Source organism: Megalops cyprinoides, chromosome 1, assembly GCF_013368585.1.
Source record: "Megalops cyprinoides isolate fMegCyp1 chromosome 1, fMegCyp1.pri, whole genome shotgun sequence".
Taxonomy (NCBI): Eukaryota; Metazoa; Chordata; class Actinopteri; order Elopiformes; family Megalopidae; genus Megalops; species Megalops cyprinoides.
The window spans coordinates 1,347,788-1,365,000 of record NC_050583.1 but is presented as its reverse complement, the minus strand read 5'-3'; the positions used below and the strand labels follow the sequence as shown (position 1 = coordinate 1,365,000).

At 47.2% G+C, this 17,213-nt stretch overlaps 3 protein-coding genes across 3 annotated transcripts in view; 1 reads left to right on the top strand and 2 right to left on the bottom strand.

Moving 5' to 3' along the window:
* Window positions 1–1,333, bottom strand: part of afmid (arylformamidase) — a 6,921-nt gene extending 5,588 nt beyond the window's left edge. The window contains exons 1-3 of the mRNA XM_036535592.1: window positions 1,072–1,333; window positions 712–816; window positions 394–442 (exon numbers count right to left, since the gene is read on the bottom strand). Of these exons, the coding sequence (XP_036391485.1) occupies window positions 394–442; window positions 712–816; window positions 1,072–1,120 (203 nt within the window). The 5' untranslated portion in view covers window positions 1,121–1,333. The remainder of the gene's footprint in view (window positions 1–393; window positions 443–711; window positions 817–1,071) is intronic.
* Window positions 1,334–1,911: 578 nt separating this feature from the next.
* On the top strand, window positions 1,912–4,914 carry tk1 (thymidine kinase 1, soluble). Its single transcript, XM_036535599.1, has 7 exons — window positions 1,912–2,004; window positions 2,248–2,279; window positions 2,521–2,634; window positions 2,752–2,845; window positions 3,116–3,205; window positions 4,230–4,349; window positions 4,681–4,914. The coding sequence occupies exons 1-7, from the start codon at window positions 1,939–1,941 to the stop codon at window positions 4,858–4,860; spliced, it is 696 nt and encodes a 231-aa protein (XP_036391492.1). The 5' UTR covers window positions 1,912–1,938; the 3' UTR covers window positions 4,861–4,914.
* A 4,578-nt stretch (window positions 4,915–9,492) lies between these two features.
* LOC118788812 (synaptogyrin-2-like) lies at window positions 9,493–13,937 on the bottom strand. Its single transcript, XM_036544922.1, has 4 exons — window positions 13,726–13,937; window positions 10,967–11,204; window positions 10,630–10,766; window positions 9,493–9,838 (listed from the first exon to the last, which is right to left on the bottom strand). The coding sequence occupies exons 1-4, from the start codon at window positions 13,831–13,833 to the stop codon at window positions 9,650–9,652; spliced, it is 672 nt and encodes a 223-aa protein (XP_036400815.1). The 5' UTR covers window positions 13,834–13,937; the 3' UTR covers window positions 9,493–9,649.
* Window positions 13,938–17,213: the final 3,276 nt, after the last annotated feature.

Sequence of the window (17,213 nt, the reverse complement as noted above, 5' to 3'; positions counted from 1 at the left end):
CTACAAAACTGATAAATTAACATAGATGTATGGCCAACAATCTCCAAATACTATTCATATTTTCTGTTGAATATGACACCATGATTGTGCCTGTAGCATTTATGGATCAAAAGTTGCAGTGTCTTTTAAGTAACCTGGGAAGGTACAAAAGTGTAAGTATTCATAATTTAATCAGAGATATCTTGAAATAGTTTTAGATAAATAGTTTTATAGGTGTGAATGTGAAATTTTGCCACATCTTCAATATGAGGTTTCTTTATGCAAAAATTCAGCACAATCAGAACGTGTCATGCCAATTTCACTTTGATTTCACATGGAATGGCTGTCATGCACGATTCCCCCTGACAGATCTTGTATGATTAACGCATCCTGGCACATCTCCACAGCACATACCTCAGAAACTGCCAGTATCCGCCATGCAGGTAAATGACTAAAGGCAAATCTGAAACGGAGCAGAAAGAAACGCTGTCAGGTGACTCCATTTCTTCCATTGCCACTCTTGGAATTTCGGCAAGGAATCAGCGTAAACGAAACTATCCTGCATTTTCACTCGGTTGCATATCTCCAGCGAGCAGACGGGTTCGTAGCATGGGGGCGGTGGTAATGTATACCGCTTACATAAACATGGGGTGTAAAACGAAACCAGGACAGCACCGGGCAGGGGAACGGGGTGCTTAACACTTATGTAACAAAGCCGTAAGGAGGCCTCACCTATCGAAGAGCCCGTTGGCACGTAAACATCCAGCTTCTCCCCGTCGCCCTCTCCGTAGGGGACATTGAGCAGCGTCTGCGCCGCGCTGCGCGCTCTCTCCGTACCTGCACGGCAAAGCGCGCACACGCGCGGAGATGCTGTCACTTCGGAGAGGAAGCAGAGCTGTCCGGCTAAGCGCTACAGCTAACAACCGCTGCGGTCCACAAGAGGGCCGGAAAACGCGGCTTCGTGTTCTGCATACACAGAGAGCAGTGCACGACATAAGACGCCGTGACACCATTATGGTTCGTCGTTTCTCAAGAATGTGACGACCAAACTAAGGCTCTACAAAACAGTGAAAAATAAGCAGGACAACAGACCTTCTCTGAGCGCTGCCACGTGGGCTTTTATGACATCGTCCGCGGACATCCTGTGCGGCCACCGGCAGCTGTCAGATTTAATAAACCGGCTCCGGTCGTGCCCTCCAGCTCCTGCGAAACTGCGGCGCTCTCATCCGGACCAGGCAAGCAGCCATACCGAGCCTGCGGGCAGCGGCCGCGACACACAGCGCCCTCTGCTGGCGGTCATCCTAACTTCCTCCCTTCTCCCTACCCGTGATTCCTCGCATCAGAACAGATCAGATCAGAACAGATCATAGAAGCATAAGTTATATGTGAGTAAAGATTCACACGAGTTGCAATATACATTTTTCTTAGTGTTTGATGTCATACTTGCATGATGTCTTTATACTTAAGCATGCATAAATAACAGTTTGGCGTAATTATAATATAGATATAACTGGACACAATAAACGACACTCGTTTTGAGAATCGTTGCCAAACAGAGAAGCTAAGAAAACAGTGTTATCCAGTTATACTGCATTCATACATCAGAAAGCTCCTTGCCTGTTGGCGGGCAGCAGCGGTGTCCCGCCAGAAACAGCGCAGTGCGCAGTACACAGCACGGGAATTTGTGCAGGATCGCCGATCTTTATAAGACACGGATCGGCTAAAACGTGTACGGGTGAATGTAGCCGTTCCGCACACGGGCCGTCAGTGTCTGCGCAGGCGCAGTAAATGCAGCCAGTGACGTTTCAGCGACTCGCGGTCCCTGTATTTAAAGCCGCCGGTGGCGGGACTTTCAACTTCAAACCTTCAAAACTTCAGGAGCACTGCCCGTTTATCCTGAATTTTGTTCATTTTATTTTTTTATAGGTTTTATTTCTGTGTCAGCCGACGGGAACAGAAATGGACTGCTTTAACCTTTCGCAGATTTTACCAAATTCTCCTAGGAAAACGAGGGGTCAAATCCAGGTAAGATGACAGTTCAAAAAGCTGCATCTGGCTACCTAAATATATTTATACATCTAGTTAGACGACAAAATAGTCAGCCAGCTTAATATATCCCATGAATATTTATTACATTTGTTAGCTGGTTAGAGTGTATCTAAATTTAACTGGTGCATTTATTCTAATTCGCCAGCTATCAGAAACGGGGAGGGGAGCGCCAAACGCTGCGGTCGGGTTTTCACTTTGCTCCGTCATCCTTCTTTTCAGGTGATTTTCGGGCCGATGTTTTCGGGGAAAAGGTGAGGAACCTTTTTAAACACCTTGCTCGACTAATTGCATTATTTATACTAACTTGCTACGTGTAGATTTATTGCGCCAAATTAACTGTTTTGTATCTAACGCAGCTTCCTGATTTGGCAATGTTAACGTTAGACGAATATGTATATTTCACACACGTTAATAATAATGTTGTTATTGATGGATGAATATATAGCGTTTTAGAAATGTGCATAAGTCGCCTTTGTTTGGTCCCCCTTTCAGCACGGAGCTGATGCGCAGAGTTCGGCGCTTCCAGATCGCGCAGTACAACTGCCTGGTGATCAAATACGCAAAAGATACGCGCTACTCGGACACGGGGATGGCCACCCACGACAAGTGAGACGTCCTATCCGTCAGATTTATCACATCTTCATAAGATGCAGCCGCATTGATCCGTGTACTGTAGCTACTGCTCTTTAATATATACCCATTACCACACGTTCCTCTCGGCAGATACACGATGGAGGCAGTTTCTGCCAATCGGCTGAGGGACGTACACAAGCTGGCGCTGGACGCCAGTGTCATCGGCATCGATGAGGGACAGTTTGTAAGTGAATTTCCCTCAGTTCAGCTGCATCCTTGTGAAATGGCTTCCGCCGCAGCACTGCGTAGATCGCATCCTGTTGACTGAGCCACGCTACCAATCCAACGTCGACTGTGTGTGACTGTCAACTTTAAATGGTTTTCAGTGATTGACAGCCTTTTAAATGCTTTGCTGTGCATGACAGGGGGTTGTGATTAATTTTAGCGGGGAATTCGGTGCAGGGAAACGCGGAGCGTGGAGTGGAAATGATTCAGGCGTTGCGCTCTTCCGCAGTTCCCGGACACCGTGGAGTTCTGCGAGGAGATGGCCAACCGGGGCAAGACCGTCATCGTGGCTGCGCTCGACGGAACATTCCAGAGAAAGGTACAGACGGGCGATCTGCATGTGCAAATCTCTGAAAAGTTTGGGGTGGCAGAAATGTTGTACAGTGGTCAGGGATCCAGACGTGTAACCTGCAGGTTGTAGGTTTGACCCTGCAGTTCTACCTCAGGATTGCTTCACCAGATCCCCACCTAACTTGTTAAAATATGAGTTTTAGGGTAAGGACATAAGGTAAGAAAATATGTTAATCCAACGTCAAAAGCGAGTGTTCAGTATGGGAAATGTATAACTACTTGTTTCAAACCTTAATACACTACAGTATACCTAGCAGTGAGTGTCTTGTAGGCAGGAGTATGGGGGCATTTTTAGTTTTTAAAACATGTCCTTTATTGCAAATGAATGAGGTACAAACAGTCTGGCAGCTGCACTGTGAGGTGTGTGTGTTTGTGTGTGAGGTGGGTGTGTTTGTGGGAGGTGTTTGTGTGTGAGGTAGGTGTGTAGGAGGTGTGTGTGTGTAGGAGGTGTGTTTGTGTGTGAGGTGTGTGTGTTTGTGTGTGAGGTGTGTGCGCGTGCGTGTGTGTGTAGGAGGTGTGTTTGTGTGTGAGGTGTGTGTGTGTGTGTGCGCATGCGTGCGTGTGTGTGTGTGAGGTGTGTGTGTAGGAGGTGTGTTTGTGTGTGAGGTGTGTTTGTGTGTGAGGTGTGTGCGTGTGTGTGTGGGAGGTGTGTGTGTAGGAGGTGTGTTTGTGTGTGAGGTGTGTGTGTGAGGTGTGTGCGCGTGCGTGCGTGTGTGTGTAGGAGGTGTGCTTGTGTGTGAGGTGTGTGTGTGTGAGGTGTGTGTGTGTAGGAGGTGTGTTTGTGTGTGAGGTGTGTGCGCGTGCGTGCGTGTGTGTGTGGGAGGTGTGTGTGTAGGAGGTGTGTTTGTGTGTGAGGTGTGTGTGTGTGAGGTGTGTGCGCGTGCGTGCGTGTGTGTGTAGGAGGTGTGCGTGTGTGTGAGGTGTGTGTGTGTGAGGTGTGTGTGTGCGCGTGCGTGCGTGCGTGTGTAAGCACCCTCCGCCGTGTCCTCCAGGCGTTTGGGAACATTCTGAGCCTGGTTCCGCTGGCGGAGAGCGTGGTGAAGCTGAACGCCGTCTGCATGCAGTGCTACAAGGAGGCGGCCTACACCAAGAGGCTGGGGGAGGAGACGGAGGTGAGGCACGCTGGGGGTGGGGGGTGTGAAAAGCCAGTTCGATTCCCCACGGGGGCACTGCTGCTGTACCCTTGGACAAGGTACTTAACCTACAATTGCCTCAGTAAATATCCAGCTGTATTGATGGATGAAATTTGTAATAAAAAAAAAAAACGAACCACTGTAAGTCACTCTGTTAAATGCCAATAATGTAATGTAAGGTATTGTAATGCTTGCAGCATCAGGCCACGGGGACCATTTTTGGAGTCTTTTGTGTGATTTTCTGTTTGCATTTTTGCATTTTCATTAGCATTTTATGTTTGCTTCCCTGCTCCGTGTTTTTTTGCGTCAGGTGGAGGTGATCGGGGGTGCGGACAAGTACCAGGCGGTGTGCAGAGTGTGCTACGGCGGGCTGATGAGCAATAAAGAGAACAGCACCCCCCGGAGGGAGGAGACGCCCCGACATGCTCTTCCAGGGAGACAGCTGGACCCCAACGTTCCCCGAAAACTCTTCAGCACCCTGCACATCTGAGCCAGACCATCACTGAGCATGCTCAGTCAGGCCCACCATGGCCCAGGGCACAATGGCGACAAAGTTTTTTAAACTTTATAAAAGGGTTAGAAACTCACTGCAAATGTGCGTGTTTGTATACATTTAATCTTAAACCTTCAAAACTGTTGTGACTACAGCATTGTAAAATGTTTTCACCATGATTCAGGAGTGTGATGCAAGTGCCTTTTAACATATCTGTGTGAAGGTTGGTGCGCGCACGCTCTGAATACATTTAACTTGAGTCTTTAGATTTAAACTATTGCTAAATGCTGTTTATTAAAGATTAGCTGCTGATCTCTGTCAGCAAGGTCACTGTAGTTCTGAATGTAACACTGTTGTACAGAGATTCTGTTCACAAGCTAACCTCTCAGAAGTGCTGCCATTTTGAATTAAACTTATTTATTTCCAAAAAACTGTACTAAAGTTTTAACTGAGTGCCTTTGTATTTCACAATGCAAAATTTGTTTCAAACCTGGTTAATTTTGGTAATTTCCCCTTTTTCTTTTGGTTTAACTTCAGGGAAAGTATTTTGTCCTGAAACCTTTGTTCTGTTCCACGCTTCACTCTGTGCGATTACTGAGTGCTCACGGTTGCTTGCCTGTGTGATCTGCACGGCTGTCCCTTCTTCCTGTTCCTTCCTCCACAAGCGAAGAGTTTACGCAGAGCCAGCCCAAACAAAAGGAGGACTCTGAGTGAACACACTTCCAGTAGGTGAGAGCATTTGGGGAGATCAAAACCAAGAAAATCTAATGGCTTCATTTCATGTACCGCTCATATTCAGCAAAGGCCAAACATTCAGGCTTCTATCAAAACATTCTGCACTTCCAACTTCAGCCAGTCCTGGCCCTTCATAAGAAAAAGTCTCCAGTTGTGCAGGAAATTTGCCAACAGGAGGATACAGAGCAGCTAAAAGCCGAAAAGTAGTTTCTGTCTCTGCCACATGAGCTAAACTGTTTTCTGATCTTATTCCAAATTTGGAGCATCTGCCTGTTAGGTTTAATTCTGTCTGCACTTTGGCTCAAAGCCCTTTTCTGCTGTGCATTCGGGGATAGACTCTTCGCTGAGATTGGAGAGACCGTACAGACGCAGGACTGTTAGAGATCAGCTTTCTGCTTCAGGCTGCACGCTGTGGGCCTGAGCCGACCAACCTGGCTGCCAGCAAACTGCTGAAACACTGACAGCCTCCTGAGAACAGTGCAGACACGGGGTGGGAGCATCTCCATTACACAGCCTCCTGAGAACAGTGCAGACACGGGGTGGGAGCATCTCCATTACACAGCCTCCCATATACAGCACAGGGAAGGGTGACCCAGGGGGCGAAGGGCGTCCCTGTCCCTTTAGGGTGTGAGTAGAACTGTTTTCTTAAAACTTCTATTGGTTACAAAAAAATTGCTCACATTTGGACTCAATTGTTTCTCTTTATTTAACAAGGGAGTGATGGACTGGAGTCAATATATTAATCATAACAACATTGTTATTAGTATGAGAACAAATAAAAAAAAAACAAGGATGCTGATCGTGCTTCCATGGCACTTTGAGAATAAGAATTTGACGACATCTCTGGTGATTTGAATAGAAATCTAATGAGGCTTATGTTTATGTACACAGGAAAAATAACTTTAGTTGAAAAACCCAAATCCACTTCACATAGTAGGCCAAACATAATTGAAAATAAGTACAGGATCAGGACAACACAAGGCACCTCCCAACCAAAAATAAAGTGACAATAAATAAAAAGTAAAATGAAGTTTTAAAAAACCTCATTTAAAAACGATTCCATACCTAGATGTCACTAAGACCTGTGAGTGACTGCATCCACCCACATTTAACTTGTAGAAATTACATGTTCCAGTGCAAATCGACACCATGTTACTGTTCCAGCACTTCAGTAGTCAAATCATTCTATCACCAGGGGAACCCAAGAGGAAAACCTAAAAAGTATTCAAATAAAAACTGCCATTCCCTTCCAAAAGCACACAGCAAAAGAACTGAATTCAATCCAAATGAACTGTAGGCCTCTGCAGCCTCGAGCAGGGACACCCAGGTGTCTTGCTCCTGGAGACAGCACCCCCTAGTGGTCTGGGGCAGTCAGAGGTTCTGCTCTGGATATCATGAGTTTATGGGGGGTTTAACTCTGAGTAAAGCCCTAACAGTATAACCCAATGAACACTGTCATTTCCTGTGACATTACCATGTCACAGGCAGGATGTTGCCCCATCAGACCAACGCTGCTGGCTGTCTGCACTGAGCCACAGAGCAGCTCACAGGGAGCAGCTCACAGGGAGCAGCTCACAGGGAGCAGCTCACAGGGAGCAGCTCACAGGGAGCAGCTCACAGGGCGTCCGGGCGCTTGCTCTCCCCTGGCTGATTTAGGGTGAAAGTCTCGAATGACCCCCAGTAAAATGGGGGGAGCTCTACTCTGGCCCCTCAGACTCTGCAGAGGTCACATGTGCACTCTTCTCCCTCTGGCTTAGTTAACTTCACCTTTAGTTTAACAAATTATGAGATTCCCCCTTGAATGCATATGCAGACAGTAAACTTTAAAAATGAGAACCACATCAGATAAGAACACTAAGAATAGTTTTCAAGAGATTAAAAAAATAGATTTTTTTTTTAAGAAACACAAGTGCATCAGAAACAACCAAAGACTTTATGGCATGCTGTGTCCTGTACGAGATTTCTTTTTCAGAGGAACCAAGAAACACACCACTATACTTCACATACACATGTGTATACCCAGTGTTGGTGTGTACTTGTATGTGCGTACATGTGTATGTGTCTGTATGTGCGTATATGTGTGTGTGTGTGTGTACATGTGTATGCATCTGTATGTGCGTATATGTGTGTGCATGTGTACATGTACGTGCATATGTGTGTGTGTACATGTGTATGCATCTGTATGTGCATATATGTGTGCGTGTGTACATGTATGTGCATATGTGTGTGTGTGTGTACATGTGTATGCATCTGTATGTGCGTATATGTGTGTGCATATACGTGTGTGCATGTATACATGTGTATGCATCTGTATGTGCATATATGTGTGTGCGTGTGTACATGTGTATGCATCTGTATGTGCGTATATGTGTGTGCATATATGTGTGTGCGTGTGTACATGTGTATGCATCTGTATGTGCATATATGTGTGTGCGTGTGTACACGTGTATGCATCTGTATGTGCGTATATGTGTGCGTGTGTACACGTGTATGTGTCTGTGCGTGCGTATATGTGTGTGCGTGTGTACACGTGTATGTGTCTGTACGTGCGTATATGTGTGTGCGTGTGTACACGTGTATGTGTCTGTACGTGCGTATATGTGTGCGTGTGTACACGTGTATGTGTCTGTGCGTGCGTATATGTGTGTGCGTGTGTACACGTGTATGTGTCTGTACGTGCGTATATGTGTGTGCATGTGTACACGTGTATGTGTCTGTACGTGCGTATATGTGTGCGTGTGTACACGTGTATGTGTCTGTGCGTGCGTATATGTGTGTGCGTGTGTACACGTGTATGTGTCTGTACGTGCGTATATGTGTGTGCATGTGTACATGCGTGTGCAGGGGTTGCAGGGCTGTTCTCATCGCTGTGGCAGAGTGGCATGGTTTGCGCTCACAGCGCAGCCTGCAGTTCAGCACCGCTGTCAGGTACGCAGCTTTCGCCATCCAGTCACAGATCACAACTCTGCCCTTCCAGGGGGACTCGCGTTTGCCCTGAAACGCCATTCATGCCACGGCACTTCTCTCTTAAACTGATTTACTTTCTTGGCGAAAACACAAGTCTTGAAGGATTTAAAACTGAACCCAGAAACAAAGTGTGTGTTGGACGTTCCCAGCCTGCTGCAGGTACGTTTGCCCTTAAATATGATTGTGTCTTTTTTTGTGTCTGAACCCCTGCAGGGCGTCACCCTGGTAACTGCCCTGTGATCCGGTTCTGGGGTAATGGGGAGTACAGTGTTGTTTGTGTCATCAATCACATGCAAGTATGTCTGTTGTTTTGTGACATGCCTGCTACAGCAGGGGGCGTTTTTCACTACATATAAAACACAAACTCTTATCATTTTCACACATCACCCATGCAGTCCTTAACACATTCATCACTGCATTTCACCCCTGTGCTGTAACCTTTCCACACTGCCACACCCTCACATTCTGCATGAGCTGGATGTGAAACAGACACAGCCGGCCATTCTGTGACACGTCCACATAAAACGTACGCTCTGATTTAAAAATGTTCTGCTTAAACCCGTCTTTTGGGTTTGGCCAGTCACTTCTCAAACTCTCCAGGTTTCCGAAATCTACTTACGCTGAAGCTTTAGGCTTTTATCAGATCAGCATTACATCTGCATAAAGTCAACCTGAAACACAGTAAAAAGAGTTCCCTTTGTGCACGGAGGAGCCCACAACACCTGAGCCACACCTGCTGTTCCGTCTGAGCGCCATGCTCCTCATAGCGGTGGAATTAGGCAGTCGACCATAAGCTACTGCTCTATGTGGATCATACCACAACAAATCACATTCAAAATCCTATTTGAGTATGCGTGTATATATGCATGCGTGTGTGCGCGTGTTTGTGTATGTGTGTGAGTGTGTGTGTCTTTGTGTGTGTGTGTCTGTGTGTGTATATGATTACAATACTCAAGCAAAGTTCAATTAAAAAAAAAAAAAACAGTGGTGTGCAAGGACCTGTCCTCACATCAGAGTTCTCATTGGCTGCTTTAAACCCCTCCCTTTTCCCTCCTATCACATGACGTGACGTAGCCCCTCCCTCTCAGAAGCCCGAGGGCCCGTACCCGCCCTCGCCCTGGGGCTCCGGGTTCGGGAGGAAAGAGGGCTGCTGGAAGGCCTCTGTCCCGCTGGGGTCAGGGGTGCTGTGGTCGTGCACCCCGTCCGGGTAGCTCTGACTGCGGTCACTCACGCCCTGCCGGTACCTCCTCAGGGCAAAGACTGCCAGAAGCCCCTGGTTTGGGAAAAGGGTTTATTTTAGAGTTGAGATTGGGCTAGCCGGGAAAACTTTCATTATGACCTGATCTTACACAGCTGCTCCATGTGTATTCTGAGAGAGCTCTGAGCCAAAAGGTCACAGATTCGCTTTGTGAATTATAACTGTTTGTGCAGAAGTGCCCCGTAGCGAGCCTGTCGACGGGCTCATTCTGTGTATACAAAATCTTATTTTAAGCGTCAAATATTCTTAAAACACAATCCAAAACAGCAACTCAAATTTCTTAGAACCAGTATATCTATGCACATACCAATTTTCAGCCGTCCACATACATCCCTTCGCCAGAAATCTCATACTGAATCCGCCGTGTCTTTCTCTAGTATTTACAAGTGGAGCACGCCACCTCCGAATGATTAGCCCTTTACACATGTTTAGGATGCAAGATGATTTCGAATTTTGTCATAGAAAATTAATTTCCCATCAAAACAACTACACAACACCGTTGAACTGTTTCCCTTTTGTCAGTAAGGTTGTTTATTCGCTTGCTCACCACTTCGTAAAAAATATGCATTTATTCCCATCGTAAACGGAACGTAATATTCTCAAACTCTTAGCGACCACAAAATGTAAGGTTTTCAGAAACTGGTGTTGTAGTGTAGTAGTACAAATCGTTTGAAAATGTACTTGGACTTGGATCTGCACAAAGCGGTTTTAAGTAACAGCCCTCAGAAAGCCTTACTCGCTGTGCTCTTTCGCTGCCGACGTCACAGAAATGTTGTGTAAACGTTGCACTGTGAACAGGCACTCACCCAGGCGGGGACGGAGAAGAAGGAGAAGGCAATGGTGGCTCGGGCGGCGGACGCTGGGAGCGCCTCATTGGTCTGCGAGAGCGACCACTGATTGGCCAGGAGGCAGAAGCACACAAACCACAGCCCCGCCCACAGACCTGGGGAGTGGACACATCAGCCCAACGTTATAGGAGCCCAGCAGTCGAACGCAACCCTCCCACACTTGTGTGTGTGTGTGTGTGTGTGTGTGTGTAATGGGTTGGGGGAGTTGTGTGTGTGTGTGTGTGTGTGTGTGTGTGTGTACATGCAGGGTGGGGGTGGTGGTGGTGGTGAGGGGTACTGATGGACAGGTGTCTACCTGAGAAGGCGAGGTCAGCCATGACGATATGCTTCCTCTCCTTGGCGTTGCTGATCTGGGGGAAGTAGGCGTCCAGCACCAGGAAGGCCACACAGGCCAGGAAGGCCAGCACGCCCACGCCCACGGCAAAGTGACACACCCCGTCATTCCCATTGAAGATGCACATCAGCTCACTGCTGTGGCTGGAGTTAATGTATCCCTCCGCCGTGATGCAGGCAAATACCACGACGGCACAAACCTGGGAAAAGATCAGTCTCTGTGAAACACCAACACATTTCTGTTACAAAAATGAGAAAAAAGCTCTGTGTGTGTAATACAAACATGCTGTTTGTAAGGGGCAGCAGGGCTCGTAACCAAAACGTTGCCGGTTTGATTCCCCACTGGGGCACTGCTGCTGTACCCTTGAGCAAGGTACTTAACCCACAACTGCCTCAGTAAATATCCAGCTGTATGAATGAATAACATTTAAAAACTGTAACTTAGGTAAGTCATTCTGGATAAGACCCTCTGCTAAATGACAATAATGGAATGTAATGTTGTAAGTAATACCCTCATTTAATTACTATCTGACATGTCACCTGTTTATGTTCTGCAGTGATGGTATGCTGGATGTGACAGAGGTTGATTTGGAGAACAGTAACAGCACATTTCCTGCAAAGCTTGCCCTTCCAGCCGATACTCATCCACACCAAACAGCCGACAGCAGCTACACCACACTGCCAGACAGAACTAAGGTCACGTTTTCACAATCTGTCTCAAACACGGTCATAATGACCACCTGCGGTTCTACGGAACAGCAGTAAGTACTCGGAGATGAGCAACAGTTCACTGACCATCCCGACCGTAGCTCACATGGAAAATGGCAGCTCATCCTGAATGGCTAAGTCGGTACAGCGTTTGCACTGAGAGGGGGCTGACCCCTACAGCCCAGGTTCGAAACCTGCCGTGCCATCTGCTGACAATGACCACAATCAGCAGAATGAGCGGGAGGGGGGCGACTCACAGTCAGAACCTGCTCGTCTGATCAATCCTGTGTCTCACCTGGCACCAACAGAGCTGATCCTCCAATGAGCATCCACTCTACTGCGGTACACTGTGTGACAGACACGCCGATCCTCCAATGAGCGCAGCAGCGCCCCAGGGGGGAATTGAACCAGCAACCTTTCAGTTATAAGTCCTGCTCCTTAACCACTGTGCTACACTGCCACTCCCTAACCCCACCAGAGTCTGAATCAAATAGTCCTGCATTCTCAGAACCAGCCTCTCATCACATGACCACAGAACATGACATGCTTGTGGCCCAGTACTCATTCACTTCCTCTCTCACTCTCACTCTCTCACACACACACACACAGCTGTCATGTCTCTCTGCGTCCCAGGAAGGCAGAGACAGATAGAGAGCAGAGAGGGAGATGACCCTTAATATTCATGCAGATTCCGTAACAAACTGAGAAGTCCTTAGGATGGATGTGGAGTTGACAAAAGTCCTGTCCCATGAAGTCAGTCACATGGGAGGGGGGGTTGAGGGGCCTCTCCCATCTGCTCATGTGTACAGTCTGTACGTTTTTTTTTTTTTTTGGGGGGGGGGGGGGGGGGGGGGCAGAGCAGCTACACCTCAGCCTCCCCCTAAGTAAATATTTCACCAACGTTTCACCCAATGAGACATCCAGGGAAAACTCCCTCACAGCAGGTGAACCCTACTGCAACATCACCAGGAGACATGACTACCGAAACGAGCGGCCCCGACTGCCAAACCCCATACACATATAATCAACGTTTCTCTGCACGAATGAATGCAAAGTTTCAGTTGAACACTTAAGGGGAACTCTCAAAACACCAGTTTCGCTTTGGCACCGGCATGGGAGAAGACCCCTCCCCCTCCCTTTCGACAATCTGACATGGACCAACATTAAATTATTTTCAAAAGATCTAAGATAACGTTAGATCATTAACCTCACACGAACTAACTGCTTCACAGGAACTTAAATTAGCAAACACGATAAGTGGTTGGCAGTACAGGTTAGGAAATGTAGTTGCTCGGTTAGGTAATATGTGTCTCTCCTGTTGTGATTAGAAGCTAGGGAAATCAAACGCTAAATCTGCAGAAGAATTCTACACGGAGACACATGACGCGCTTTGCGCTACGGCTGCGCCTACAGGCTGCAACCTGACGCAAAACTGCATTACGCTGTCTGCACTTCCTCCTAAACGCTTTACCACGGATGCAACCTAATTATCGCTAAATTGCTAGTCTTATTTTGTACACCTGTCGAAGTATAAATGCAATGTTTAAAAATATAACTAATGTACACCGCGTGTGTGCTACAGTTTCAGCAATACAACCAAACGGTCCTTTAGTTTACACTGGGAAAAAAATTGGTTCAAAGCTTTCTCCGACTTGAGACAACTAAGTGAACTAAACTAATGTAGACTAATCGGCGAGCTACCCAGCTAGAAAAGGTTTGCAAAATATTCTCAAATTATACAACAGGTGGCTATTCATACAATCCATCTGGCCATTCAAAGAATACACTGTGGCTGGCGAATATGCTTAATGGCTATATCGATTCTTTACATGTTTTTAAAGGTGGCAGGTAGCTGGCTAGATAACTACCGGTTTATCGACTTTTCTGCTTAAAGTAACTAAAATAGCTACTTTAAGATTTACAGCTATCGCTGACTTACTTAGCAAGCAAGCTAAAGACTTTGGCAACAGATCCAGCAGTTGGTTAATGACAGATATCAGCTGTGACTCTCACCCAGCTCAGCAGACGCAGCATGGTGTGCGGTTGTTTTATAAATGTCATGAAGTCGAAGGATCCTCCGGCTAGCGAGGCCCCGTACGCGCTTGCCGTGCCAGGCTCCATTTTTTGCGTTTATCCCGACTGTCCAAAATAGCAGGCTTGGCACAGCGAGTGGGCACCCGGGTCCCTCTGTGTCCCTCACAGACGATGTGTTTGATCTGCCTGAAGTGCGGCTGACTGGAAGCGCATGACCCTCCCACCGGGGGAGACGCGCTGCAATAGAGATCATCGCCAAAGTGCGCTTGCCCGACCTCCTCAACGTACACCTTTTTGGAGAGCAATAGAAAGTGCTGTAGTCGGACGAAATGTATAGTATGTTTTCACCGTTTTGTTTTCGGAAGGCTAAATCAATGAACTGTGAAAACTTGTTTTGTCTTATTTGGCAACATTGACGTCTACCTGGTTACACTATGCGCGTTTAAGGTTTCCTTCCACTCTTGCTACGACTCCCTTCTGGTCAGGATTCTTCTTCTTTAATGTAATAGTTCGCGATGAGATTATAATTGTGCTGTCTGTTCGTCGATCACTCGATGTTTTTGTCTTCAGTGGAAAAGACGGAAAGAGGTCTACAGAGCTATGGTCCGTGTAATCTACACACAGAGGGTTGCTTTAAATGATGATGAAGTTATGCTTCCAGCATTTGCTGCAGTAACATTCCAATAATATGAAAAGCATTTAGTGTGGTTTGAGAGTTTAAACTATGTTCTCATGAAGTGAACAAGCGCCAATCGGAAATACTGGTTGAACAGCCTTGCGGTTAGAGTTTGTGCCCTGATCCAGTAAGGTTGTGGGTTTGATCCCCAGCAGGTTTATAGCAAAGACTTGCCTCTCAGTGGGAAGCATCAGCCTCCTGTCACAGAAACGGGGATCTGACCCCATGAGCCGCCAGGGCCTGCTTCTCCGCAGACACAATGGCTGCTTTGTTTTTACGTAAGTGGGTTGGTGTTTGTGGGAGTGAATCAGCATTTACACCCCCCCCCCTTTCCACTGGAATGTTCCGGACAGATCAGATCTTGGACTGTTCCCTTGCTCTTTCTCCAGGGTGAATTACAGAGCTTACATTGCACATGGTATCTGTTGATATAGGTAGATTCTTACTGATACCGAATTTAGGTTTGGCATCTTGCTCAAGGCTTGACCAAGGCCTCAAACCTGCAGCTTTTGGTTAAGAGTTACATTCTATAACCGCTGTGCCACTCTAGTGCCGGTTGTTACTGTGGTGCGGTTATTTCAGTGCAGTAGAGGGATGTTATGCAGCAAGTCCTCACAAAGGGCTGGGAAGTTAATAAAAAAAAAAAACCCAGGGGCTTTCCTGAGCTGTGCTGAGAAACAGTGAGGGAAATGTCCAGGAAAACCATCCACCAAGCAACACTCACTGAGATGAGGAAGTTGGCAGGAAGCAGCCGTACACACAGAGACAGAGAGACAGAGAGAGAGAGACAAGGAGACGGAGAGACAGGGAGAGAGAGAGAGAGAGACAGAGAGAGAGTTACAGAGAGAGACAGAGAGAGAGAGAGAGAGAGAGAGACAGAGAGAGAGAGAGACAGGGAGACGGAGAGACAGAGAGAGAGACAGAGAGAGAGAGACAGAGAGAGACAGAGAGACAGAGACAGAGAGACGGAGAGAGAGACAGAGACAGAGAGAGACAGGGAGACGGAGAGACAGAGAGAGAGAGAGAGACAGAGAGACAGAGAGACAGAGAGAGAGATACAGAGAGACAGGGAGACAGGGAGGCGGAGAGACAGGGAGACGGAGAGACACGGAGAGAGAGAGAGACAGGGAGACGGAGAGACAGAGAGAGAGAGAGACAGGGAGACGGAGAGACAGAGAGAGAGACAGAGAGAGAGAGAGACAGGGAGACGGAGAGACAGAGAGAGAGAGACAGAGAGAGACAGAGAGAGAGAGACAAGGAGACGGAGAGACAGAGAGAGAGAGACAGGGAGACGGAGAGACAGAGAGAGAGACAGAGAGAGAGAGAGACAAGGAGACGGAGAGACAGGGAGACGGAGAGACGGAGAGACAGAGATACAGAGAGACAGAGAGAGGACCTGAGGTCACAGTGGACCTGTGTGTCAGGAAAATAAAGATGTATTGTGCTCAAGCACAGCCCCATTCACACTGACATTCAGGTACAATGATGCCTCCTCTCCTACATGCAGTGGAGTTAATGGCCTGTCTTGCTTACACAGCTACACCTGCAGAAAAGTAGGCTCTTCTCCCTCTTCTGTTTCATTCCTCAGCTGTATCTGCTCATATTGATTGGGAGGGAAATGGATCAGCATTTCTCAGGTAGGCCCCGAGTGGCCACTGTGTGCTGGCTTTTGTTCAAACTGTGATTTGATTATTTGGGCATGATTGAGCTGCCGTGCAAACAATGATCTGGATTTTAGAGACAGTTATTGGCTGTTATGTCCATTATGAAAGGACAGTTTACTGTCTGAAGTGTTTACGGTTGTAAGAACAAAAAGAAACATGTTTATTCTTCTGATTCCTCCTGATTACCAGCCTTAATTCTTACATTCACTGGACTTTGAACAAAAGCAAATAAGATGAATACAAACTGGGACCAAATTAACAAATAACTTAAGAAAATACCTTTATTCTCATTATTCTCATATCTTTACATATTCATAAGGCATACCCCACCATAAACACCCCCACACACACTCACACAGTCTCTGTACCTCCCCCTTTGTATCAGTGGTCATGGATGTGTGTTTGTTTTGTCCTTCATCTGTGATTGTTTTATACCCTAACTCACAGTCAAATGAATGGATGTTTGTGTCTGTGTGCATTTTTTAAAAATACTTTTTCCCCTTCCTGCACCCCTGCTTTTTGAAGCCACTGGGGACCCACAGACCCCTGTTTCAGTCATGCGTATGATCAGTGAAGCGTTCCATGGCACTAAGCAAGAGGATATTACTCCTCACATGGCTGAATTCACAGATTTATAGTATTGTGGGTAAAAACTCATACTGGGAAAGAGTGGCCCATGAAGAGCCCCGCAGGAGGGTGAAGCTGAGCGGCTCTGGAGGCTGTGGTGTGTTTGTGAGTGTCACAGGCTCATGGTCACAGCCAGAGCAGCTCCTCTCAGGGTGGTGAGACATGAGCTTCAGGCTGTTTGAGCCGAGGTCACTAAAGCACAGGGGACTCCGTTCAGACATCGTCACTGAGATAATATTCCGGCTGCAGCAGAGTGCATAGAGTGTGCAGGGGAATGGCCTACCCCCTACCCCTGCCTCCTACCCCCTACCCCCTACCCCGTATCTCCTACCCCCTACCCCCAACCCTTTATCTCCTACCCCTGCTATCACTGTGCTTATGTGTTTGCTCAGCAGACAGCGGCACCCACAGCTCGAATGGCACCTTTATGTAAGAGCGTTTAAACAGAGGGAGATCAGCAGCTGGTGCCTCACTCTGCAGGTAATTCACAGGGACAGCTG